Genomic DNA, 24,133 nt, shown 5'->3' with positions numbered 1-24,133 from the left:
AGCAACCCTACACAAAAAAAGGTAACCAAAAAGGTTGAGGCCAAAAAAAGGAAGCCAAAATATAGCTATGGACATAGTGCAAATGCAGAAAAGATCATATTCATATATAATTTAATTATACATTCAAAAGTGGTAAAATATCATTTAAAAACCAGAATCCTATGGTTGTGCAGAGAAGTACATATTCCTAATATATAGAGAGATGTCCAGTCATAAAAATACAGGTTAAAAGGTACAAATTATAGCCATATACAAGAACGGTTACCAAATGTGTTTCAGCTAAAAGCCTTCCCCAGCATTAAAAAAACTGATACCACCAACTGCAGAATTAGAGTTTGTTTTTAGACTATTGTATTTTATTATATGAATCTGATTTTAACTTTGTATTAATGATTGTTGTCACCCACTCAGAGCCCATTTAGGAAAGTGTGGGCTAAAAATTGAATATAATAAAAAAACAAATAATAAAATAACTTCAAACTGGAAAGGAAAGGTCCCCTGGTCAAGCACCAGTCGTTTCCGACTCTGGGATGACGTTGCGTTCACATTGTTTTCACGGCAAACCTTTTTATGGAGTGGCTTGCCATTGCCTTCCCCAGTCATCTACAGTTACTTTCCCCCCAGCAAGCTAGGTACTCATTTTACCGACCTCGGAAGGATGGAAGGCTGAGTCAACCTCGAGCCGACCACCTGAAAACCCAGCTTCTGCTGGGGATGGAACTCAGGTCGTGAGCAGAGCTTAGGACTGCAGTACTGCAGTTTTAACCCTCTGCATCACGGGGCAGAAATTCAAACTGAGCCCTCCATAAATTTAACAAAAAATGTACATAAAACTCATCACGTATAGAATGGACCTTATTCACACTGAGATGTTCACCCATGGAGTCAGTGGTGATCAATATTCTTCGGATGCCACACGGGCAACTCCTCAAGACGTACAACTTTTGTGTGACCCTGAGTTCACTGAGGCCCAGTCTGCAGTGCTCTGAGCTCCAGGGGAGGAGTGCTCAGGTACAATTAGAAAAGAACAATTTACCCCAGTGAAGTTCGAAAGGTGTAACGTAAGTCTGTTTAGGACTGCACTGGAAACGGGCTTCCTGTAGAGCAGGGGTCCTCAAACTACGGCCCACGGGCCAGATGCGGCCCGCTGAGGATGTTTATGCGGCCCGCCAGGTTATGGCAAAATCAGACCGGAAGTGACGTTCGACCTAAACTCGCGTTAGCAACGCACACTTCCGGCACTGGGCTGAGGCGGCGGAGACAGAGTGTGAGGTGATACCGAGGTGAGGTGAGTTCCCAGGCCGGGGTGTGTGGTGAGGGGAAGGGAGAGAGATGCAGAAGACGGAGAACTGACGGCCCGCGGCCTTGTACAGTAACGGCAGTCAAGCCCTCCAACAGTCTGAGGGACAGTGAACTGGCCCCCTATTTAAAAAGTTTGAGGACCCCTGCTGTAGAGTTTCAAGCACACCTCCCAGAACTGTGGGATGTTTTTGTTTGTTTCTGTTTCCAGATGTCAGTCAAATATTCTGGCAGTTGGGTTCTAACTGTAGGGAATGGCGAAAAATGACATCTGCTGCTTCCAAGGCACGTGCCGGCTGCCCTGAGGCTGGTGGAACAGCTTGGTCGAAGGAGAGGTTAATCGTTAAAAAAAAAAAAATCACAGAAAAAGCCCTGCGGTAAAGTAACAAGGGCTTATGAGACCACTTAGGAATTTGATATTGGGAGTCATTACAGATGTTCTACAGTCGTCTCTCTGTAGAGATGCACCCTCTAACAGGTCTCCTCATTGGGCTCTGATGGGTGCCCTGGCACCTGCTGACACCTTTCCTGGCACCCCCCCCCCCCAAGTGTTTTGAGAAAGTGGGAGGGGCCAGGTGGGGTTTTTGCCCAGCAGGGCTTCTGATTGGCCACTGGCGATCTGATTGTCAGGGAGGAATTTTTAGAAGTTGCTTCTGCAACAGCTGCCGCCATTACTCTTCAGTCTTCACCACATCCCTGTGCGAAGACGGAAGAGGAAAATATTTTAAAATGATATGCTTATTTTAAAAGGCTTGCTCGCAGCAGAGCTTCTGCTTGAAACGTTGAGGAGTTGGTGTGAGAGCTTTGCAAGATCTCACTTCATGGCCTTTCGTAGTTAGCGCCACTTTCTCTGGTGGCCATTTTCTAGCCCCCCCCCCATTGCAGAATTCCAAAGGCACCTGCGGGTGTGAAAATGCTGGGGACCCCTGCTCGATAGAGCTCCGACGATCGTTAATTCTGGTTCATACTTCTTAGCATCAAATACCTTGGTTGTTATTGTTTTCTAAAACTCTAACAATGATGATGCTGCAATATTTGGATCGTATTACTAGATTCCACCCCCCCCCAGTACTGTATGGCAGGGTAAAACATCTGTTTGCCACCCACCAGGCCTGCAGTGTCTCTTGAGATAACAATACCTTTAGCAACATAATTTCAAGATTACTTAGCACAATTTTAACATGAGTAACACTTGCAACTGTGTAGTGGTTAAGTGCGCGGACTCTTATCTGGGAGAACCGGGTTTGATTCCCCACTCCTCCACTTGCACCTCCTAGCATGGCCTTGGGGCAGCCATAGCTCTGGCAGAGGTTGCCCTTGAAAGGGCAGCTGCTGTGAGAGCCCTCTCAGCCCCACCCACCTCACAGGGTGTCTGTTGTGGGGGAGGAAGGTAAAGGAGATTGTGAGCCGCTTTGAGACTCTTCGGAGTGGAGGGCGGGATATAAATCCAATATCTTCATCTACCTCACAGGGTGTCTGTTGTGGGGGAGGAAGGGAAAGGAGATTGTGAGCCGCTCTGAGACTCTTTGGAATGGAGGCTGGGATATAAATCCAGTATCTTCATCTACCTCACAGCGTGTCTGTTGTGGGGGAGGAAGGGAAAGGAGATTGTGAGCCGCTCTGAGACTCTTTGGAGTGGACGGCGGGGTATAAATCCAATATCTTCATCTACCTCACAGGGTGTCTGTTGTGGGGGAGGAAGGGAAAGGAGATTGTGAGCCGCTCTGAGACTCTTAGGAGTGGAGGGCGGGATATAAATCCAATATCTTCATCTACCTCACAGGGTGTCTGTTGTGGGGGAGGAAGGGAAAGGAGATTGTGAGCCGCTCTGAGACTCTTAGGAGTGGAGGGCGGGATATAAATCCAATATCTTCATCTACCTCACAGGGTGTCTTTTGTGGGGGAGGAAGGTAAAGGAGATTGTGAGCCGCTCTGAGACTCTTCGGAGTGGAGGGCAGGATATAAATCCAATTTCTTCTTCTTCTTCTTCAACTAAGACAGAAGTTAAATGAGTCAGAGTCCTGCTTAAAAGTAAAAGGTGCTGAACTCCTCATGGGATTTCCAAGGCAAATGTTCAGAGGTGGTCTGCCATTGCCCATCTGTGTGTAGTAACCCTGGACTTCCCTGATGCTCTCCCATCCAAGTGCTCACCAGGACCGAACCTACTTAGCTTGTGAGATCTGATGAGGCTGGGATAGCCTGGACCAATGAGGTCGGGACAAAAGATATACAGCAGTGGGTTTGCCATTGCCTTCCTCTGCGTAGCGACCCTGGACTTCCTTGGCGGTCTCTCATTCAAGTACTAACCCAGGCCGACCCTGCTTAGCTTCTGAGCTTTGAAAGCTTGGGTCAGCGAGGGCCATTCAGGCTGCTGTCAGGCTGCCAGGGTCCGTAACTCTACAAAGAGCCTATAATAGCCAGATGTGGTAACTGTTGCTGGTGCAGAGCATAAAGGGCTTTCTCTTAACTTGCTGGCTTTGCTGCAGGTGTTTGATTTGCTTAAAAATAAAAGTGGCCCAATGAGTGCTTGAAGAAAACACTTTTTTTTTTAGGGAGCAAGGTAGCTTTATCGGAAAGGATTACGCTTGTCTGTTTCTCGGTCTTGAAAATGTTCTCTTTCCCTCTCTTGTAGAGAAAGTCACTGAAGTTTTGTTTTCCTATAAAAATCAACAATTCGGGGTAAGTCCAACAGATGCTTAAACGTTCCATTTCTTCCCATTTTGTCTTTCAGTCTTGAGTATGAGATTGCTTATTTTTAGGGCTGCCAGCTCTGAGCTGGGGAGTTCCTGGAGATCTGGGGGTAAAGCCCGGGGAGGGTGGGGTTTGGGAAGGGGAGGGGCAGTGCTCCAGGGTCCGCCCTCCAAAGCAGGCCGTTCTCACCGAGAGAGCTGATCTCTGTCGTCTGGCAATCAGGTAATTCGGGAGATCTGCAGTCTGGCAGCCCTCCAGCCATCTTGCATGACAGCGCATGTCATGTTCTCCTGATTCTAAGAACAAGAGAGGCCATGTTGGATCAGGCCAGTGGCCCATCCAGTCCAACACTCTGTGTCACACAGTGGCCAATATGTGTGTATGTATATTTATACATATATATACACACACGCACATACATATACTTACACACACATATACACACACACACATACCGTGGCTAATAGCCACTGATGGACCTCTGCTCCATATTTTTATCCAATCCCCTCTTAAAGCTGGCTATGCTTGTAGCCGCCACCACCTCCTGTGGCAGTGAATTCCACATGTTAATCACCTTCTGGGTGAAGAAGTACTTCCTTTTATCAGTTTTAACCTGACAGCTCAGCAATTTCATTGAATGCCCGCAAGTTCTTGTATTGTGAGAAAGGGAGAAAGGTACTTCTTTCTCTACTTTCTCCATCCCATGCATTATCTTGTAAACCTCTATCATGTCACCCCGCAGTCGACATTTCTCCAAGCTAAAGAGCCCCAAGAGTTTTAACCTTTCTTCATAGGGAAAGTGTTACAAACCTTTAATCATTCCAGTTGCCCTTTTCTGGACTTTTTCCAATGCTATAATATCCTTTTTGAGGTACGGTGACCAGAATTGCACATAGTACTCCAAATGAGACCGCACCATCGATTTATACAGGGGCATTATGATACTGGTGGGGGGGGGGGGCGAGATGAGATTGTGTCACAGATTGTGGGTCCAGCCCCCAGAGCTGATGGATCCATTTGGTTTCCAAAATGCCTTGGTCAGCTGATCTAAACAACAATAACAAATACTGGAACCATGGGAGTAACAAATCCAAAATATCAAATAAACTCACCGTGCTACGAAATTATTGTGTCTATTGAATAGTATACAGTTCTTTACAGTTTTATAAACATCTCAGTATTTTTGCACAACAGCTTTTTGATAATTCCAGTGTAACAGACACTTAACAATAGTTGCAATCAATTTTCCAAAAGAGCCGTGATGAGGCTGTATGACCATGTAACCTCAATATGGCTGCAGTGCTTGCAAAATTCTCTTGGTGTTTGTCCCCTGACAGTTTTGAATGTCTGTACAGTCTGTTTCAGTCCTTTGTCAAAGGGATGTGGATTTATGCGGTACTTCTTTGAGCATGTGGTGTCTTTATTGGCGTCCTCTGTCTTTCCCCACCATATCTCACTGCACTGACCAGCTCAATTAATCATGCTCCACTAGTCCTTCTTTTAGTACATCATAATTCAAGTGCTCTGCTCGGTTTTCGCTATGCACAGTGGCTTTGGTCAGCTAGTCAGCAGTTCATCAGCCTTGTTAACCTCTCAGCTGACGGACGACAGGAGTCTCCAACACTCCCAGTTCCTCAACACGATTGTCCCCTGGCACGCTTTCCCTTCACAGCGGAGCCCTGGATTTGCTAAGGATCTTGAGACCTTGAAATTGCAAGGAAGGTTGCTTGAACGCAAGCAGTGGAAGATCTTAGATGCCCACCACTCCTGATCGTGCCTTGGAGCTTTTTTTTTTATTATGCCGTCAACAGCAGCGAAGAAGTCTTATTTCCCTGCTGTTTCTATATCAGCAAAGGCTCTTCCGGCAGAAATATTCTAGGCAGCGGCTGGGAAATTTGCATCCTCTCTTGTTGTCGGGTGAAGCGACCCTCCATGGATCACCAAACAGCTTGCTAGGTGTTCTGCTGTTTGGCCGCTTGCTTGCTTGGCTGCTGCTCGCCTTGGCTATGGAAAGCCCTGTAGGAACCCTTGAAGCCCCGGGTACCATTTATACTTCATGTTTGTTCATCTTGAATCGGGTTTTCTGGACCCAGATCAGTGAGAGGTTTTTGGCTAAAATGGTATCAATGGCTCTACGGCAGCAATTCCCAACACGAGGGCCACGTTGTCAGACATTGGAAAGCTTACTGTTATGATATAATGCTATGTTCAAAAGGCAACGAGGTGCTTGACCTAACTGACTCCATTTTCTAACATTTGCTACTAACCCCAAATAGAAGCCTTGCATATCAAAGCAGAAATGAAACTGTTACCGACCCTGTTGTAAATTCCTGTCCTTGATACTAACAAAGGCAACGATCCTTTGAAGATAAAATGCCTCAGGGGCAGCTAGCAGAGCTGTTCCTGTGGGAAAGTGAACCGCATAAGATAAGAGAAAGCAAACGTGTGAAATGGATGGCTGTTATGTGAGAATGTAGATTTGTTTAGAAAGTCTTTGATGTGCTTCTAGTTAAAGCATCTGTGCTCCAGGAACAAAGTATCAGTTCCAATGAACCTGTGTTCAGAACCTTTGGATTATCAAATAAAGTCTTAACATTGTAACCAGTGGAAGCCTGCTTACTTTGAAGTTCCACTGTCTGACACACGTGGCCTGTTGCTGCCTTTTGTGGTGCCCACCAGGTGCTTTTAGAAAGTCAGGCTTGTGCCCAGCAGGACTTCTGACTGGCCATACAGATTCCAAGGCATCTCATTTAGCAGAGCTTAAACCTTGCACCTTGACATTTTGCAGACAGCTCCACCTCCTGTGGCAGCCATTTTGCGACTGGGCCCGCTGCTCTGTGCCCAAATACCAAAGATGCCCGCAGGTTCAGAAAAGTTTGGGACCCCTGCCCTGTTGGGTGGTCTTTGGCCTTGCTCAAGAATGTAGTCACTGTGGAAAGACACACTCCCCTCGTCCATTTTCCCCATCAGTAAAATGAGACTGGTGTTTGGCTGCATCACGCGGTGCAGCGGGTACCAGGTGTGCTGGCTTCTTGCAGCCAGACTGTCTCTGCCCAATGCCTTTCTATTAAATTAGGACCACCTTCTCCTGTCTAGGTTCTTCAGAAGCTGCAGAGCGTCGACAAGGCCTGGGCAGAGTGGCGCAGCTCTTCCTCGGAGATTCAGTGGATCGTGGCCCAGATGAAAGACTTACTGCAAGAGAACAGGTAAGGGGCACAGTTGCTTACCCTGGAGTGAAGACTGCAAAAGAGCTGCTGCCCAGTAGCCTGCAGAGGTCACCTGCGATCCCAGCTAGCAGCCATGGAGAGCCTAGAGTGCAGTGCGTGGTGTGTGCCAAGACAAGGGGCGGCAGGCTAGATGGATCTCATGAAATCAGGCTGGCCTAGGCCATCCAGGCTAAAGTAGATGAACCAAAGAGGTTTGCATTGCCTGCCTCTCTGTGTAACAGCCCTAGGTTTCCTCCCATCCAATACTGACCAAGACTGACCCTACTTTGCTTCCCAGATCTGACATGATTGGGCTGTCCGTCTCTCATTATAACAAGCATCTGCTGATGCTTGGTTAATATGACTGAAAGATGGCTGTTCCCTGGCCCATCCCTGGGTGCAAGTCCCACGGGTCAATTGCGTGTCCCTCCTCACTGTCCTTCACATGGCTCTTGTGCTCTTTCTAAGTAGGAGTCCAATTGTAGACAACAAAGTTTTATTCAGAATGTAAGCTTTTCGTATTGCATGCAGACTTCCCCAGGCGATGGAATGGGGTACAGTGAGCAGAGCTACACAGAGCTGATGGGCAGTGGTTAAGAATGCAAAGCGGTACAAAGTTAGAATCCGATAGCAAAATGCTTCGCTTGCAGGTCTGACAAGATTGGGCTAGCCTGGGCCAAGCAGGCTGGGGCTGGATTTTATACTTGATTTTATTCCATTGATTGTTCTCTCTGGATTTTCATCCTTTTGGGTTCCTATTCTTGTAGGACAACCTGCTCCTTTATAAAATATGTTATTCCATTCACTCTGTAGAAAACAAGAGCCTCTGGGAGGGGGACTTGCGGGCCCCACCATGTTGGGGGCAGCAGTGTGAGCCTTGCTAATAGACAGTGTGATGGTTAAAGGGCTGGTTTAGCACCTTGGTGGCCAAACTTCTGCTCTGCAGCAAAGTCAGAGACTCCCACCGTTGCTCCCACTGCTGTCAAGTCTGCAGATTCAATAACGAGTCGATGTAGATACAAAGAAACTAGTTTATTGATACTGGACACTTGCGGCCTAGGCCAAAGCTTGAAGAGACTGAAACCATACAGTAAATACATTGCATATAAAGAGTACTTCAAAAACATTCCTACGGGCAGGGAAATTGTGCAGAGGACATCCACACATAGATGTTACCAATACATTCTCATGTTGATTCGGCGTAGTGGCCTTGATGTTTCACCAGGCTCCTAGGACTCCCCCGGGCCTGAGCTGAGAAGGTTCCCAACCCCCCTGCCCTGCTGGGGGACCCCTGGATTAGGAGCCTTTCCCCCCCATCCTCCAAGAACGTGGAAGCGGGAGGGGTGGGGGGGGGAAACGGCGCGGCCTCCCTTCGCGAGGTGCATGCTGGGATTCGTAGTCCTTGCATCCTCTCTGGCTGCTACAGGCGTCTCCTCGGGGAGTCTGGCCGGTGGAGGGGGGGGAGCTCCGCCCCCAGAGGACCATGTGCGTTTCTACCTCCGGAGGCTTCAGTCGCTGATTGAAAGGCTTCCTCTTGGGATGGGGTGTCTGTGTTACTTTGAAGAAGTTGGCAGCAACTCATGAGTAGAGAGGCTAATCCCACTTCAGTGTTGCCAGAAATGGGGGGGGGGGGTCTGCTGAGTACATTATTCTCTATGTGGAGATTGATTCTCATAGGGTATAATGAGGAATTGATCTGGAGGTTTTGAGGGCTCTGGGGGCGCTGTTTTTTGAGGTAGAGGCACCAAATTTTCAGTATAGTATCTAGTGACTCTCTCCAAAGTATCCGCCAAGTTTCAAAACGATTGGACCATGGGGTCCAATTCTAGGAGCCCCAAAAGAAGGTGCCCCTATCCTTCATTATTTCCTATGGAAGGAAGGCATTTAAAAAGGTGTGCCGTCCCTTTAAATGTGATGGCCAGAACTCCCTTGGAGTTCAGTTATGCTTGTCACACCCTTGTTCCTGGCTCCGCCCTAATGTCTCCTGGCTCCACCCCCAAAGTTCCCAGATATTTCTTGAATTGGACTTGGCAACCCTATTCAGATAAGACTTTTCACACATCACCATTTCAAAGCAGGGAGAGCTTCTAAGAAAGGGAGGGGGAACAGTATAGAGGCACTAGCAGCATTTGGTTCTCCTTTGAACCTACCCAGCATGCTCTTTGGTTGAGCCGAAGTTATACTCAGACTTGACAACTGCAGGGCTCAAATGGGGTAGTGGACTGTTATTGCTGCTCTCACTTGGAGGAAGGGGGGAAACACAAACTTAGTAGATATTTATGCATCAGAACAGCTTTAAAGTACATTTCCTGGAACCATCCCAAATTCTGCACGGAAAGCTATTGGATTCAACTACTTAAACATTTTTGGTCCCTCTGTGCATTTTTTTTTAAAAAATGTGTGCGATTGATTATATTAATGTTATAGCAACTCCGTTAGTGCTGTAGCATTTATATTAGTGCCGTATATATTATTACATTGTGCTTATATTAATGCTATAGTGAAATTAAAATGTTGCATATGAAGTACTTTGAACTCTCAAACGGCTCATAAATGTTAAGGATTAACATTGCTAATACTGTTGTCAGGATTTTTAATGCTGGATCATTTAAAAGTCTCGTCGAAGCCAAATTATGGAAGCTTTAAGGTAAAGGTGGAAGCACCAAGTTGTCTCCGACCCATGGGGTGATGTCACATCACGATGTTTTCACAGCAGATTTTTTATGAGGTGGTTTGCCATTGCCTTCCCCCGTCATCTACACTTTGCCCCCAGCAAGCTGGGCACTCATTTTACCAACCTTGGAAGGATGGAAACGGAAACTTTAATAAAATATAATTTTAAAAGGCTCTGGAGAGAAAGCTAGCTTTTGCTTGTGAGGAAAATACAGGTGGTTTTTACCCAGCGGTCGCTGGAGTGGAGTGATCGTCTGTCGAGTAGGCCTAGAGACCAAATAAATGCTGAAATTTCAGTTCTGCATTTCACTGGCAAGGATTTCCTCAGTTGTAGAGTGGGAAAAGGCAGCCTGGTAAACTGTCGTAAATGTTAAAACCTCAAGTCTGAAATAGCTTTTCAGCTGCAGGGCCCAGCCGCCGGGCCTCTCTTCTCTTTTCTCCTCTCCTCTTCTCACGGCAGGAGTTTCCCAGTCTCTGGGTTGGGGGCAAGGGGGTTGTCTGCACTCCCATCTCTTGCTTTGGGTATTCTCCACTTCGTGATTTTTGTTACATAAATAGTTACCAGGAAATATCAGTAACTTCTAGATACCTTTCATTTACTCTAAAGTGGCAATTTAATTTTTTTATTTTAATTTTTTGCCATCAAATTACAGGCGACCCATTAGGATTTTCAAGCTCTGAGATGTGCAGAGGTGGTCTGGCCTTTGCCTGCCTCTGCGTAGCAACCCTGGGCTCCTTTGGTGGTCTCCCATCCAAGTGCTAACCAGGGCCGACCCTGCTTAGCTTCCGAGATCTGCCAAGATCAGCTAGCCTGGGCTATGGAGGTGAGGGTGGACTGGGAAGAAGCCTATTTAAATACCACTGTAAAATTGAAGAATGGTCCTTTCTCACCTTCCTGTCAGTTTGTAAGCTGCCGTATTAACACAGTGCAAAGGGTCTTCAGCTGTTTGTTGGGACGCAGGGGATCTTGCACAGGATCTTTGCCCTTGGTTTTGCCACACATTCTCAGCCTAGCCTGCCTGCCTCCCAGGGCGGCTCTGAAGATAAAAATGCCCTTTGGGGAGAAAGGCAGGGGAGAAATCTAGTAAATTATTTTTTTAAAATTTTACAAATAGTAGATCCTGAATCAACGAAACTTGAGTGAACTGGAAAAATCTCCTGTGGCTAATGAGGCAGCCTCCATGGCAGAAGGAGGTCATATAAAATATGTGGTGCCGGTAGAATAAATATCCGGGTTAAAAAAAACCTTTAAATTTTAATTGTAGCTGTAATTAGGTCTGATAATTGTTTTTGATGCAGAAGGTATTTCTCATGTTAAAGATTAATTCAGTTTAAAAAATTATAATTGCAGTTTTCGAAACAATTAAAATGACCCATGCATGAAAGTTCTCATTAGCAGCAAATTCAGTTTAAATGAAACAAGCAGTGCGTAGATTACACCAGAAAGCAAACCCTCTTAAGAAGAAAAGAGACAAGGCAGACTTTTAAAGGAATAGAAGAAGAAGAAGAAGAAGATGATGATGATGATGATGATGATGATGATATTGGATTTATATCCCGCCCTCCACTCCAAAGAGTCTCAGAGCGGCTCACAATCTCCTTTACCTTCCTCCCCTACAACAGACACCCTGTGAGGTGGGTGGGGCTGGAGAGGGCTCTCACAGCAGCTGCCCTTTGAAGGACAACCTCTGCCAGAGCTATGGCTGACCCAAGGCCATCCCAGCAGCTGCAAGTGGAGGAGTGAAGAATCAAACCCAGTTCTCCCAGATAAGAGTCCACACACTTAACCACTACACCAAACTGGCTCTCAAAAGGTATGTGGGGCTGATAGAGCTCTGACAGAAGCTGCCCTTTCGAGGACAACTCCTGCGAGAGCTATGGCTGACCCAAGACCATTCCAGCAGGTGCAAGTGGAGGAGTGGGGAATCATACCCGGTTCTCCCAGATAAGAGTCTGCACACTTAACCACTATACCAAACTGGCTCTCACAAGGACAGCTCTGCCAGAGCTATGGCTGACCCAAGGCCATTCCAGCAGGTGCAAGTGGAGGAGTGGAGAATCAAACCCGGTTCTCCCAGATAAGAGTCCGCACACTTCACCACTACACCGAACTGGCTCTCCAGAATGTGCAATACTTGTCTGTTCCCCCATGAAGCATGGACAAAAGTGGTTTCATTGTGTCCCACTGGGAGTGCCAATGTGGTTAGCTGATAGACAGACTAGGATCCTGGGTTTGAATCCCCACTTCTGCCATGGAAGCTCCCTGGGTGACCTTGGGCCCGTCTCAACCTGGCCTACCCCACAGGGTTGTTGTGAAGGAATGGAACATTCTAAGCCACTTTGGGTCCTAGCTGTGGGAGAAAAATGGAGCATAAATAAATAAATTCTCCTGCTGCCGCGTCCTCCCTTGTTTGTAAAACGATGCATATTTCTCATGTGGGGTAGGGGGTATCAGAAGAAATGATCCAATCCTGTTCTGACGAGATCGGGCATCTTCAGGGTGGTATGGCCGTAGGCGATCCAATCCTGTTCTTGCAGCCACATCTGGACCGCTTGGCAAATGGTCCTGCATTAACTGACAGTGTTTGTCCGCGGTTGTGGTGGGCGGGGCTTCCCAGAAGTTGGGGGAGTGTGGGGGGAGGGGCGCTTAGCCTTGCCTGCTGTTACTCTTGCCCGACCCTCCCCAGAAACCCAGCCTGCTTTCCGGGGGCCTGCTGTTCTGAAGCCTGCCAGTCCTGGGTTGAAGAAAGAGACTGATCGCTTCATGCCGATTGCAAAAGCAAATCGGCGCACTTGTTAGAAAACCACAAAAGTAATGTTTTATAAAGGGCAAATGGCTTTTAACTGTCAGCAGCATTTAAACTAGCTGACATCAACAGCGTCTCACGGAAAAGCGGCAGAAAAGAGCAAAAGTCCAGGAGGACCATAAAGACTAAAAAAAAGTTGTGGAAGGGGAGGAAGCTTCTGCAGTGACCTACAAAAGCCGCCCTGAGCCTGCTTTGGCGGGGAGGGTGGGATAGGAATTAAATGTTGTTATTCTAAATGTTATTAAAAGCGCCTCCCCCGCGGCCACAAATGCTGTTAGTTTTTAAAGTGCTCTTGGACTTCTGCTCTTTGCTGCTGCTACGGACAGACTTAAGATGGCAGCCCGCCTTGCATGAACCGTGTTGTTAAGGATTCATCAGTGTATAGTTTTTCTGGAATCGGAAAAGCTTGTTGTCATGGCAGCATCCCTATAGATGATAACGTTTCTGCACAAGAATTGTCTTGAATGTGGAAAGGTAGCAAAGCATAGTAGGGGATGTTGCTGTAAATAAGTATATTGTTTGATAAAATCCAGTTTTATTGGTGTCTTTTCCCCCCTGTAGGCTGAAACCTACATAAAATACACCCAATAACTGTTGACATTGGCATTTCCCTTTTTTCATCGGGCTTTATTTCTAAGTTGCAATCGTGGACTTCTACTGACCTCCACATTCAGAGGCAGTCAGAGCCAGGAGACAGCATTAGGGGAAGGCCTCAGCCTTTGTGCCCTGTTGTCGGCTCTCCAGAGGAACTGGTTGGCCGTTGTGTGAGACCGGAGGCTGGACCATAGGTCTCATCCAGCGAGGCTCTTCTTATGTTCTGAAAACAGATACTTGGAAGTGGTTAATGAAACGATGGGGTATACTATCCCATTATACTTCTGGACTATTTTCGAAGGCTATCACAGTGTCAAGCGTGCATATTTCTGAGTGCCATGATGGTCCACCAGAAAAAGAGCAGAACACCAAGCTCTCCTGCTCCCCCCTCTTTTTACAACCTAAGGGCAGTAATAAATCCATCTGGCCCAAGGATGTTTAGGTTAGCCTTGCTGGTAACAGTGCGATGTGCCTCTCCCCCAGATTCACACAGACAGGTCTTATCTACTCGCAAGGAAAGTGTGAGAAACGGAGATGTTTTTAATAACTACATTCCTTAGTAATAAAAGAGATACTTTGTAGTAACCTTTGAACCCGTGACTCAAATTGCATCTGTATGTTATCCTTTGAAGCGATCCTATAAAGTAACTGTAAGTCTGTATACGTCATTACTTCCAAGGAGTCTGTCCTTGGCAAAGCTATGGAGTTTCTACAATAAAGCAACTTTTGATTCAATAACAAAAGACTGATTATTGGGAAATATCGATGCTTGACACACAGTTAGGATTGCAAGCTCTAGGTTGTGGGAGTGGAGCCTGAGGAGGGGAGAGATATAATACCATAGAGTCTACCCTCCAGAGTGGCCATTTTCTCCATGTGAACCAATCTTCAGGGTTACCTGGAGATGAGTTGTCATCCTAAGAGATCTCTAGCCACCCCCTGGAGGTTGGCAACCCTCATAGTGGAGACTGTTGAATTAATAATTTTGTTACAGCAAAAAATGTGGGTAGCCTCTGGATGGAAAAGCCTCCTCACTGACATGGTGGCATGGAAGAATCTGTAGGGTCGTTCTGATGACTCCGTTCACATGAGGGCAAGAGGGTTAAAGAAGGGAAAGGTTAGCCTTGCTGGTAACAGTGCAATGTGCCTCTCCCCCAGATTCACACAGACAGGTCTTATCTACTCGCAGGGAAAGTGTGAGAATTTCTGGAGAAAACTGAGCTTGTTCTTTGTGCCCTTGAACCAGTCAAACGTTTGCTCTTATTAATTGTTCTTATCAATTTTTTCCTGTGTGTAGTTTTTATTAAAATATTGATATTTTTTATAAAGCAAAGAATTGAACAGCTCAGCCTTGGCAGTAAAAAAGAAAGGGGGCGATGTTCTCCTCCTCCCCTTTGGGCCAACCTGGCCTGTTTGCTCCAGGTTGTTCACAAGAGAAAGCAACTGGGGCAGAAGCCACTAAGCTGGAGGGTCCCCGCCATTCCGTCCCTGGACACCCGCCGTTCCCTTTCTTGGCACCTGCTGAGTGTTTTTAGAAAATGGCTGGGGCCAGGCGGGACTTTTGCCCATTCTGATTGGCTGGTGGAGATTTGATTGGCTATGCAGATTTTTTTTTAGAAACGACAATGACATCGCTTTGGCAAGAGGACCGTGTACACAGCCGTCTTCCAGCTATACAACCTGATCCCACTTCCAGTAGCTTGGAAAGAAGCAGCCCCCAAAGGGAACTTCCCTCCCTGAGACCCGTTCGGTGGCCAATCGAGGCTCTGCCCCCTTTGCAGCATCCTTTCCTTTATCCCCTCAGAGGCTCTTGGAGACACAGGCCTGGAGCAGAGGGAGTCTTTCAACCTGTTTCTTAAGGGCAAATGGCCAGTGTAACCGGATCCCTGTCACTCGATAAAAAGTATTACCTCAGGCACGAATAATCCAGGCCAAGCAATTAAAAGATAATGTCGCAGTCTAAGAACCTCATAAAAGAGACGTGTCGGGAACATGTGCTAGAGAATCCCTGGAGCCAGAGGAATGCAAACAGGCCCAATCCACATTTTTTTTTCCTCCTCCCAAGTCACAGCTGACTTATGGCCACCCCTGGTGGGGTTTTCAAGGCAAGAGACGTTCAGAGGTGGTTGGCCGTTGCCTGCCTCTGCATGCACAGCCCTGGTATTCCTTGGAGGTTGCCCATCCCAATATTGACCCGTGCCAACCCTGCTTACCTTCCAAGGTCAGATGATTCTGGACAACAGAGGCTAGATGGCCATCTGACAGCCATACCGATCCTGTGAATTTAGGGGGAGGTGTTTGTGAGTTTCCTGCATCGCGCAGTGGGTTGGACTAGGTGAGCCTGCAGGGCCCTTCCAACTCTGTGATTCTATGAAATCAGGCTAGCCTGAGTTACCCAGGTCAAGGCACCATTCGGAATAAGGTAACTTAACATATTTACCTTTCATAACCATCGAAGGGTTTGCATTTAATCTGGCAAGGAAGAAGGGCTCTTTGAAAAGTATATGATTGTCAACGTCTTGGGGGTGGGACACCAAAAAACTGAGCAAAGCGAGGACGATGAGCTCAAATCGCTGCTACCAAAATCAAGCTCCTTAATGCATTTTTTAGAAGTCATTCTTATGGTAGAAGCCTCCAATTCCTTGTAGTATCCAAGTGACTGAGCCCAGCCCAGCAGAAGTCCGACTGGCTCTTCTTGAAATGCAGTGTTTTGAATGCCGGGAGGTTGTTGTGAGTCAGCGCAAAGCCTGTGGTGAGTGTGCTAACGGGGGTTTGTTCTTGCACTAGGGAGGTGGTGGCCAGAGTGATGCTCGGGAATGGCTTTCTCATCCCAACAGCGGAAGACCTGCGGACCTTGAACCTCGACCTCCAAGGTGAGTGTCTCATCCCACTGCTGTTTGAACTGAAGGGGTGGGTGCTCCTTGGCTTAAGTTGCCAACAGGCCTGGAGGAGAAAAGTCCTCTCCCTTGAGCAGAGGCCAGACGTGTGGCAGAGTGCTAGTGGAGCTTTCGTGGAAGTGAGTCGTGCTACCTGGGGTCAGTTGCAGCTCAGTAAGCCTCTGTTAAAGGGACAGGGCCCTTTTTTTGCCAGGGCAGTTGTATTAAACATGCCATTTTATCTTGAGGAGTCAAACTTGCTGCGGGTGAAATCCCAGTAATGCATTAGCTTTTCAAGGCTAGAAGAGTAGATATGAGTCCCATGGTACATTACGGACTGACAAGAGTTTTAGACTATGACTTTGAGGGTCAAAGCTCCTTTCATCCAGGTCAGTATTAACTGCTGGGAAAACTATAGTTTGCTCACGTATTTGAAAAATTGTGTAGTTTTGTCTGTTGCTCTGTGTTTTTTTTTTAATAAATGCAACTATTGTTCATCTTAGTTTAAGTTTTTAATGTTGCAAGTTGCTTCAAGCATTTTTTTTCCCTTGGAGAGGCAGTGAAGAAATGTGTTAAATGAGTAAAAGAAGACGCATGTTGCTTGGTGGGTCTCCCCAGACCGAACACCATACAAGAAAGGTGCCACCGTAAAGAAGGCCCTGCTGTATATCCCCCAAAATCACCTTGCAGTAGAGGAAGGAACAGAAAGCCAGGTAGCCTCAGTGATAAAGATGTGGATGTCATAAAACAAATGAAGTCCTCAGTACTGAATTTGGATAGACCAAGTACCTATTTAAGTCATGGTGTGTATATTAATCTGCATTCTTTGGCATCCCCTTCTCTTGTGCTATTCTGAGCTGTGTAAAAGACTTCATGATCATAGGAGAAAGCCCTGTTGGATCAGGCCAGTGGCCCATCCAGTCCAACACTCTGTGTCACATAAGAGAAGCCCTGTTGGATCAGGCCAATGGCCCATCCAGTCCAACTCTCTGTGTCACATAAGAACATCGGAGAAGCCCTGTTGGATCAGGCCAGTGGCCCATCCAGTCCAACACTCTGTGTCACATAAGAACATAAGAGAAGCCCTGTTGGATCAGGCCAGTGGCCCATCCAGTCCAACACTCTGTGTCATACAGTAGTCAAAACCGAAGTGCCACCAGGAGGTTACCCAGTGGGGCCAGACGCTTGATTATTTATGGTTAAACTCTTTTTCCTTTGCTGTACTGGAAAGCCGATTCACAGGCAGAGTGTATTTGGACAGTCTGTATATGTGGATCTGCTCCTAGAACGTATTTTATTGGAGTGTGAGATCTGGGCTGATTTAAGAGAATGGCATTTGGCCCCAGATAGGGGTCTTCAACCTTTTTTAGCATATAGGCACCTTTGGAATTCCAACAGATCGTGGTGGGCATATCTACAAAATGGCTGCCACAAACTAGTAGCTGCAGGAGGCAGAGCCAGCCACAAAATGGCCTCCGTAGCGGTGAACCTTGTGCTGCGGTGGCAGCTGTTGCCAAAGCTGCATTTTTAAAAATCTTCCCAGCTGATCAGATCTCCAGTGGCCAACCAGAAGCCTGGCTTCCTAAAAGCACTTCCTCAAATCATTTGTCGAGCATCAGGAAAGGTGTTGGCAGATCTTATGTAGGCACCATGTTGGAGCCCCCTGCACAAGGGATTGGACTGAAGGCAGAGAATGTACATGGGCTGTGTTGGGGGGGGTGGGGACCTTGTGTCCATTCATGCCATTGTAACCGTGAAAGTTTCTAACAAGGTTCACCCATCTGTCAGGAGCTTCTGGTTTCAACTGCTGCCTTGCTGCTGATATCCCTGAATAAAACAGGATTCAGTCTTTGTGGCTCGAAACTTTACGGGAACAGTGCTTGGGGTTGTATATAAGGTGTTTTGTGTCTTCCTGGTTTGCTTGTTTTTACAACCGTAACCTGTTTCTCCCCTTTGGCTGTGCTCTTCAGAAACCAAAGAGTGGGACTTTAGAATCCCCCCAACCTTCTTTCGCTTTTGGCAACCCCTGCTGAAGGGCCTCCACTCCAGGAATTTCATACAGACCCTCCTCGAGAAAATGTTTGGTGAGCTGAAGCAACATGCGCGGGAGTTGGGGCTCCGGACCCGGTATCTTGTCAACTGGATCACAGAAATTCTGAAGACCAACAAGGAAGCCAGTAAGTGTCCCAGAGACAACCCCCCCCCCAAAGGTTTAGTGGTGGACTTAGAAACGAAGGCCTCCCACTGTGTGGTCTTTAATGGGGTTGTATGTATTTAATATGCAGAATCCAGTGAGATTCTGTGACTGGGATCCGGTCTCTTTCTCTCCCTTACTTACCCCTTGACTGAAAATTATCTTGGGTGCTTGACGATCAAACCAGCATGCATTGAGAAAGGTCTTTGCATCTGGTTTCTTCCTCTGTGACTTAGCCTTTATGATTTTTTTAACCCCACATCTCAGTAGAATATTCTTTGCAGATTTCAAATGAAGGTCACCATTTACCTAAAATAATATGAAACGGGGACTCAGGGGAAATGGAATGAAGAAGACTCACTGCTTCGCAGGTTTTAGAGCAGGGATGTAAATAGATGCTTGCCCGCTAAGCGTGTTAAGTAAAGGTCATTTCCGATCACCAATCGTTGCCTTGAAACTGACAAGTAGCCAGCAGCATTACCTACCATGAAGACTTGTAGGAAATTTTACTGATTTCCTTCTAGTCTTTAAATAAAGGAGTAAGCTGCTCTCACACCCATTTTACAGGTGGAAGAACTGAGGCCAAGGTCAGGAGGGGAGGCAGTGGCTCATGGCCATGAGAGGAGTTCATGGCAAATCTGACGCTGTGCCCAGCTCTTCCTTTTCATGTCACTCTGCACTATGCCAGCTTACGTTTCTTTCATTTTCATTTTTTTTCCCATGGCTCTGCCTGAAGAGAAGTCCAAGAGCTCTTCCAGAAGCTCCAAAAATGGGAACGAAAGCTCTCCGGTGCTTTTTAGACATCATGTTTCACTGCAGTGGTTGAAGCTCCTTGAGGATTGCTTGGAAGCGCCTTGCTGGGCAAGTCCCCACCTCCTGCATCTGTAAGTGAACCTCAGGGACTTCGGGTGTGAAGAGTTGAGCTCTGTGGCTTTAGCATCTGGAGTGTTTTCAGGGCACAGACGGTGTGCCTTGGCTTCCCTGTTGCTGTAGATCCAGTTCTGCCTTCACAGATTCTTACAGGCTTGGTGCTTTCATCCACTAGAACTGGGGTTCCCAATCTTTATGAGTCGGAAATTCCAGCACAGGGTGGTGGGTAAAACCACAGAGTGGCTGCCGGAGGAACTGGAGCCAACCGTAGAGTGGCTGCCAAAGGAGGTGGGGCCAACCACAAAATGGCTGCCACAGGAGGTGGAGCCAACCACAAAATGGCTGCCACAGGAGGCAGACCCCACTACAGCATGTCACCGAATAAGATCACACACATCTTAAATAGTAACTCTTCCACATTTCAGGCAGAACCCCCATTTAGCAGGATGCCTTTGAAAATGAATATATGGTTGAAGAATATTTTCTTGCATACCCACAGCTTGCCTTTGGTCACTCGGTGGAGATCATTGTTCTGCTGGAGCAACATTTTACAAAATCTGCACAGCCAATCAGATCTCCAGTGGCCAATCAGAAGGCCTGCTGGGCAACAGCTCCATCTGGCTCCACCCACTTTCTCAAAACACTTGGCAGGTGCCAGGAAAGGTGTTGGTGGGCACCATGGGGCCTGCAAGCCCCTCGCTGGAGACTCCTCCCCAACAGGCTCCACCTTTCCTCCACCCTGTCATGGACTATTAGCCACAGGGTATTGATGGAACTCTCTGTCTGGGGCAGTGATGCTCTGTATTCCTGGTGCTTTGTGGGGGGGGGCACGGTGGGAGGGCTTCTAGTGTCCTAGCCCCACTGGTGGACCTTCTGATGGCACCTGGGTTTTGGCCACCGTGTGACACAGAGTGTTGGACTGGAGGGGCCATTGGCCTGATCCAACATGGCTTCTCTGATGTTCTTATGTGGCACAGAGTGTTGGACTGGATGGGCCACTGGCCGGATCCAACATGGCTTCTCTTCTGTTCTTATGTGGCACAGAGTGTTAGACTGGATGGGCCATTGGCCTGATCCAACATGGCTTCTCTGATGTTCTTATGTGGCACAGAGTGTTGGACTGGATGGGCCACTGGCCTGATCCAACATGGCTTCTCTGATGTTCTTATGTGGCACAGAGTGTTGGACTGGATGGGCCACTGGCCTGATCCAACATGGCTTCTCTGATGTTCTTATGTGACACAGAGTATTGGACTGGATGGCCACTGGCCTGATCCAACATGGCTTCTCTGATGTTCTTATGTGACACAGAGTGTTGGACTGGATGGGCCACTGGCCTGATCCAACATGGCTTCTCTGATGTTCTTATGTGACACAGAGTGTTGGACTGGATGGGCCACTGGCCTGATCCAACATGGCTTCTCTGATGTTCTTATGTGACACAGAGTGTTGGACTGGATGGCCATTGGCCTGATCCAACATGGCTTCTCTGATGTTCTTATGTGACACAGAGTGTTGGACTGGATGGCCACTGGCCTGATCCAACATGGCTTCTCTGATGTTCTTATGTGACACAGAGTGTTGGACTGGATGGGTCATTGGCCTGATCCAACATGGCTTCTCTCTTATTCTCTCCCTCTTGCATGTGTTCTTGTTCCACCCTTCCTTCAAGACAGCCCTACGCAGTATGTCTCATCCAAGAGAGCGAGTGCCGATGAACTTTGTGCTGGCAGCAGGAGGGAGGGGGTGTTTGAAGCAGTCTGCACAGCTTGCGCCCTGCGCTCTGCCACTCCATCATAGAATCATAGAGTTGGAAGGTACCTCCAGGGTCATCTAGTCCAACCCCCTGCACAATACAGGAAACTCACAAACACCTCCCCCTAAATTCACAGGATCTTCATTGCTGTCAGGTGGCCATCTAGCCTCTGTTTAAAAACCTCCAAGGAAGGGGAACCCACCACCTCCCGAGGAAGCCTGTTCCACTGAGGAATCACTCTAACGGTCAGGAAGTTCTTCCTAATGTTGAGCAGGAAACTCTTTTGATTTAATTTCAACCCATTGGTTCTGGTCCTACCCTCTGGGGCCACAGAAAACAGTTCCACACCATCCTCTATATGACAGCCCTTCAAGTAATTGAAGATGGTGATCCTATCACCTCTCAGCCGCCTCCTCTCCAGGCTAAACATGCCCAGCTCCTTCAACCTTTCTTCATAGGGCTTGGTCTCCAGACCCCTCACCATCTTTGTTGCCCTCCTCTGGACCCGTTCCAGCTTGTCTATATCCTGCTTAAAATGCAATGCCTAAAACTGAACACAATACTCCAGGTGAGGTCTTACCAGAGCAGAGTTAACTGAACACTATACTTCAGTTGATACAGCCCAAAATTGCATTTGCCTTTTTAGCCATCACATCACACTATTGGCTCATGTTCAGCATATGATCCACTAAGACCCCTAGATCCTTTTTGTACATACTACTGCTAAGACAAGTCTCCCCCATCCTATAACCATGCATTGGATTTTTCCTTCCTAAATGCAGAACTTTACATTTATCCCTGTTAAAATTCATTTTATTGATTTTAGCCCAGTTTTCCAGCCTGTCAAGGTCATCCTATATCCTATATCTGTCTTCTTCTGTGTTTGCAACCCCTCCCAATTTAGTATCATCTGCAGATTTAATAAGCATTCCCTCTATTCCTTCATCCAAATCATTGATAAAGATGTTGAACAAAACAGGTCCCAGGACAGATCCTTGAGGCACTCCACTTGTCACTCCTCTCCAAGAGGATGAAGAACCATTCACAAGCACTCTTTGGGTGCGATCTGTCAACCAGTTACCGATCCACCTAAAGGTAACAGGATCCAAACCACATTTTACCAACTTGTCAACAAGGATAGTATGTGGAAACTTATCAAAAGCCTTACTGAAATCAAGATGAACGATGTCTACAGCATTCCCCTGATCCAGCAAGGTAGTCACTTTCTCAAAAAGGCTAGTCTGACATGACTTGTTCTTGAGAAACCCATGCTGGCTCTTAGTAATCACCGTCCATTCTTTCTAAATGTTCCAGGACCGACTGTTTGATGATTTGTTCTAAAACTTTTCCAGGTATAGAAGTCAAGCTGACGGGTCGGTAGTTACTCAGATTGTCTTTTTTCCCTTTCTTGAAGATGGGGACAACATTCGCCCACCTCCAATCTTCTGGCACCTCTCCAGTTCTCCAAGAATTCTCAAAAATAATAGCCAGAGGCTCAGAAATTACATCCGCAAGCTCTTTTAGAATCCTTGGATGCAGTTCATCCGGCCCTGAGGACTTAGTTTCATTTAAAGAAACTAGGTATTTATGTACTATCCCTATGCTGATCCTAGGTTGGAACTTCATACCCTTCTTATATGTTCTGTTTTTGCCATGTTGAGCACCGTTTCCCTCAGAAGAGAAGACTGAGGAAAAGTAGGAATTGAGCAGTTCCGCCCTCTCTTCATTACCCGTTACAATTTCACTTCCTTGCCCTCGCAATGGGCCCACCGTGTCCTTGCTCTTTTTCTTACTCTGAACATAAGAAAATAACCCTTTTTTGCTGTTTTTAGCATCTTTGGCCAGCCTGAGCTTTAGCTTTCCTAACTTTTTCTCTACAAGCCCTGGTGATTTGTTTAAATTCATCCTTGGTTATAAGGCCCTCCTTCCAATTCCTAAAGGAGTCTTTTTTATTTCTCAAGTCTTTAGAGAGCTGTTTATGGAGCCACTTCGGCTTCTTTAGGCTTTTTCCATTTTTTTCTTCTCATAGGAATCGTCTGTCATTGCGCTTTCAGTATTTCGCTTTTAAGAAAGAATAACAGAGTTAACAGACCTTGATCCTTCATGATATTTCATAGGCCAGCTTTATGGGGGACCCTAAAACAATCAATTACCAATGGAATTCTACCATGCTTGACACCTTGTTTCCTTCTTCACTTTCTGGAAAAGGAAGTTGTCAGCAAGACAAGTTAGGAATCTATTTGACTTTTCATTGTTAGCAGAGTTGGACTTCCAACAGATGTCCGAGTAATTGAAATCTCCCATGATCACTGTATCCCTTCTCTTGGAGAACTTTGCAATCTGCTGTAGAAGTATCTCATCCAAGTCCTCTGCTTGGCTTGCTGGTCTATAGCAAACTCCCACAATACTATCACTGTTGTTTCTTACTCCTTTTATTTTTACCCAGTGACTCTCAACTGAGGTTCTCAACTGAGTTCTCATGGTTCTCATTCCTGATGGCTTCTCCTCTCCTGGATGCCCAGTACAAAGTCTTTCCCTTGGGTTAAGCTTTTCATGGATGGCAGGGAACTTGGAGAGGGATGAGCCTGTGGCCGGCAAGAGAGTCCAGCCCTCACCCACTCCTCTGCACCCTTTGGGACTTGCTTTAGGGAGGTCGGTTTTTGCTTTATGCTGCTGGGTTTAAGGAAAGTGGGAAGTGGAGCCAGTTTCTTGCCTATCCAGTCTTCCCTGATGTCTTGCCCAGAGCAAGAGACAAGCATGGGACAGTGTTAGAGCAGGGGGTCCCTCCCCAGCCTTTTTGAGCCTGTGGGCTCCTTTGGAATTCTGACACAGAAAGATGGGAGCCAGCCACAAAATGGCTGCCATTGCTTCCCTTCAGTCATGCAGTGCGCAGTGAAGATGCTTGTGCGGAGGTGACTGCTGCTGCCAAAGCAACGTTTGAAGAATCTGCATAGCCAACCAGAAGCCTTGCTGGGGGGAAGCCCCACCCACTTCTAAAAACACTTAGAAAGGTGTCAGGTGCCATGGTGCGTTGTGGGGGTCTGGGGACGTCTAGGCTAGGAGACCCAGATGCTAGTCTTTCTTCAGCCATGAAGCTCACCGGCCGCATCTTGGTCTGTTCTGTTCCCGTCTTAGCTAGCTGACCTCAGAGGGGGAGAGGAGCCATT

General features: G+C 47.1%; 1 protein-coding gene across 1 annotated transcript in view; it reads left to right on the top strand.

The window, feature by feature from the left end:
• Positions 1-24,133, top strand: part of LAS1L (LAS1 like ribosome biogenesis factor) — a 51,462-nt gene that overhangs the window by 7,228 nt on the left and 20,101 nt on the right. The window contains 5 exon segments of the mRNA XM_060249984.1: positions 3,932-3,978; positions 7,087-7,196; positions 16,058-16,143; positions 18,117-18,329; positions 19,077-19,224. Coding sequence (XP_060105967.1) covers positions 3,932-3,978; positions 7,087-7,196; positions 16,058-16,143; positions 18,117-18,329; positions 19,077-19,224 — 604 coding nt within the window.

Source organism: Heteronotia binoei, chromosome 11 (genome assembly GCF_032191835.1).
Source record: "Heteronotia binoei isolate CCM8104 ecotype False Entrance Well chromosome 11, APGP_CSIRO_Hbin_v1, whole genome shotgun sequence".
NCBI lineage: Eukaryota > Metazoa > Chordata > Lepidosauria > Squamata > Gekkonidae > Heteronotia > Heteronotia binoei.
The sequence above is the reverse complement of the archived record's forward strand: the minus strand, read 5'-3'. Positions and strand labels throughout refer to the sequence as shown.